We start from the raw sequence: 2,612 nt of genomic DNA, 5'->3' as shown, positions 1-2,612 counted from the left end.
AACAACAATGCTACACACAGAGGGATAAAAAAAGGGTTTGAATCCAAATACCACGTGTTAACAGTTGATTGGACAGATCAAAAAAAGAAAAAAAGAAAACGGGTGCTGACATCAATCCCGGGGTTTAAACCCGGGAGGAGCAGAATTATTCAATTAGCCAAACATACCATAATCCTTTTTCCAACTCGTTTAAAGAAATAGCTAATGTAAAATTTGTAAATGAAAAACGGCAGCGGATCTGCTCCTTCTATGCCGTTAAACACGCGGAAACATGTAATAATCCAATGTTACGATTTGTACGTTCCAGTCACCGAAAGTTCATTAGCCACATGATTAGCAGCACTATTTTAAGGTTCAAAGAGCATTTCAGGTAATTTCTGTTCTTCAGTGGGGAATTTTGTTTTCTTATTCTTTTTCCATTGTTGGGTTTCCGAATATTAAAAATCCCTGTTTTCAAATGAGCCATGAATAACAATATCTCCATCTTTTAGTGGTGAGTTTTTACGTCATTAGAAAAACATTATTATCATTTTATTTATGAATCTTGATTTGATTTTATCTCGGCTTGTATTGTATATTAGCGGGAAGAACCAATGGCATATAAGGTGGATAATGAGTATGATTACTTGTTCAAGATTGTTTTAATTGGGGATTCCGGTGTAGGAAAATCTAATATTCTTTCCAGATTTACGCGTAATGAGTTCTGTTTGGAGTCGAAATCCACCATTGGGGTCGAATTTGCAACAAGGACTCTGCAGGTTGGTTTTTATTTAAATGATGTGTCTATTATTAATTTTCCTGGTTTTGCCTGATCTAACATGAAATTAACCATGTCCACCAAGGCCATCTTTCAACGAATAAAATGTCCTTCAAATTATTGAACCAAAATCCTTTTATTTGAGCTATTTGTAATAATTATCTCAATTCTATTTGGACCTGATGCACCATAAAAGCCTAAAGGTTTCCACATTTATCTGAAAGTACTTTGGTGCAGGTGGAAGGCAAGACAGTGAAGGCACAGATATGGGACACAGCCGGTCAAGAAAGATACCGTGCAATCACTAGCGCATACTACAGAGGCGCTGTCGGGGCACTCGTGGTGTACGACATAACCAAGAGGCAAACCTTTGAGAATGTCCAACGTTGGCTACGTGAATTGAGGGATCATGCCGACTCCAACATAGTCATAATGATGGCCGGCAACAAATCCGACCTCAATCACCTCAGAGCCATCAACGAGCAAGATGCTCAACTCTTCGCTGAGAAAGAAGGGCTATCATTCCTCGAGACATCGGCACTTGAAGCGCATAACGTGGAGAAAGCGTTCCATACAATTTTGTTGGACATTTATCAGATTATAAGCAGAAAGGCCTTGTTGGCTCAGGAGGCTGCTGCTAATATTCCTGGTCAGGGCACTGCCATTAAGATTGCAGATTACTCAGGCAACTCGAACAGGAGACAGTGTTGTTCTACTTGAATATAATACGCAAATGTTGCTTATTTGTTCAGAAAGTTGCTGAATGAGGAGCTAAATCAATTTTTCGAACAGCGACCAATGCTGAATCGAACTGTAAATCGTCATATAATTATTAAACGAAAAGATATATATCTTCCAATTTTATCTATTTCTTCGAAGTCAAATCAACGTAAACTTGCCATCCAGCTAAAAGTGTAATAAAAGTAAACTTATCCCATTTGGAGAGATTGCAGCTCGTGGTCGTCTCTATACTAGCTCTTTGAAGAAAATTATTATCATGAGTTTAGTTCAAAAAGTCCACATCTTCTTCGCAATCTCTATAAATGTATTCAAAAGCATTCCCTCACATCATCTTTGGATAGAATGTAGTAATGCAGCTTTGACATCACACATTCTCCATATTCAATCTCATAATGTTAAAATTATTTTCAATTAATTGTTAGACTACATTTTTGTGTACAAATTAGGAGAAGTTGACTCTTATTTTATGTATATGTTGATTATTTTCATTGTACGCAGTTCAGAACAACGTAATAACAGATCATTAGACAATACTCCTAAGGATAATCGATCAATTATGAATACAAAGAGATTGTGCCAAAAAAATTGTAATATAAATAGTTTTTATTGAAGCCGGTGGTAATTTAAAATTAAAATTGATAAGTTGCATGAACTGTGTGCTAAGCGACGTCATATAGCACTTTTGGTCCTATAGACGCCAACAGTAAACCGAGAAAAACATCGTACCGCTGCTATCAAGTATCATGACAATGCAACGACGGAGCAACACCCAAAACGGGCACAGGAAAAAATCCATCAAATTTCGCTTCAAACCCGTAATTTTTTGTTCCAGTATTACGGAATTTATAGATAAACAAAGAGGGGGATTGTGAAACACAGACGGAAGGGAGAGTTATGGCGGTGGTTGAAGGAGGGGGATTGAATACTGCAGCGGGGCATGGCGCGTTGGCGGTGGAGCCGCCGAAGCAGAAACACAAGCTGCAGATCGGGTCTGTATCACAGCTTCTTTCCGGTTGATTAGCCGGCGCCTTCAGCAGGACTTGTACGGCTCCTCTCGCCCGCCTCACCATTCTATTTCGGGTATATCTCCTCTCTCTCTCTCTCTCTCTCTCTC

General features: G+C 38.7%; 1 protein-coding gene across 1 annotated transcript; it reads left to right on the top strand.

Moving 5' to 3' along the window:
* The first annotated feature begins 398 nt into the window (after positions 1-398).
* LOC111378336 (ras-related protein Rab2BV-like) lies at positions 399-1,626 on the top strand. Its single transcript, XM_023001517.1, has 3 exons — positions 399-493; positions 582-758; positions 995-1,626. The coding sequence occupies exons 2-3, from the start codon at positions 594-596 to the stop codon at positions 1,475-1,477; spliced, it is 648 nt and encodes a 215-aa protein (XP_022857285.1). The 5' UTR covers positions 399-493; positions 582-593; the 3' UTR covers positions 1,478-1,626.
* Positions 1,627-2,612: the final 986 nt, after the last annotated feature.

The sequence above is a fragment of the Olea europaea genome, unplaced genomic scaffold, assembly GCF_002742605.1.
Source record: "Olea europaea var. sylvestris unplaced genomic scaffold, O_europaea_v1 scaffold1802, whole genome shotgun sequence".
In the NCBI taxonomy this organism is placed as follows: Eukaryota; Viridiplantae; Streptophyta; class Magnoliopsida; order Lamiales; family Oleaceae; genus Olea; species Olea europaea.
This window is presented reverse-complemented; position numbering and strand designations above follow the sequence as displayed.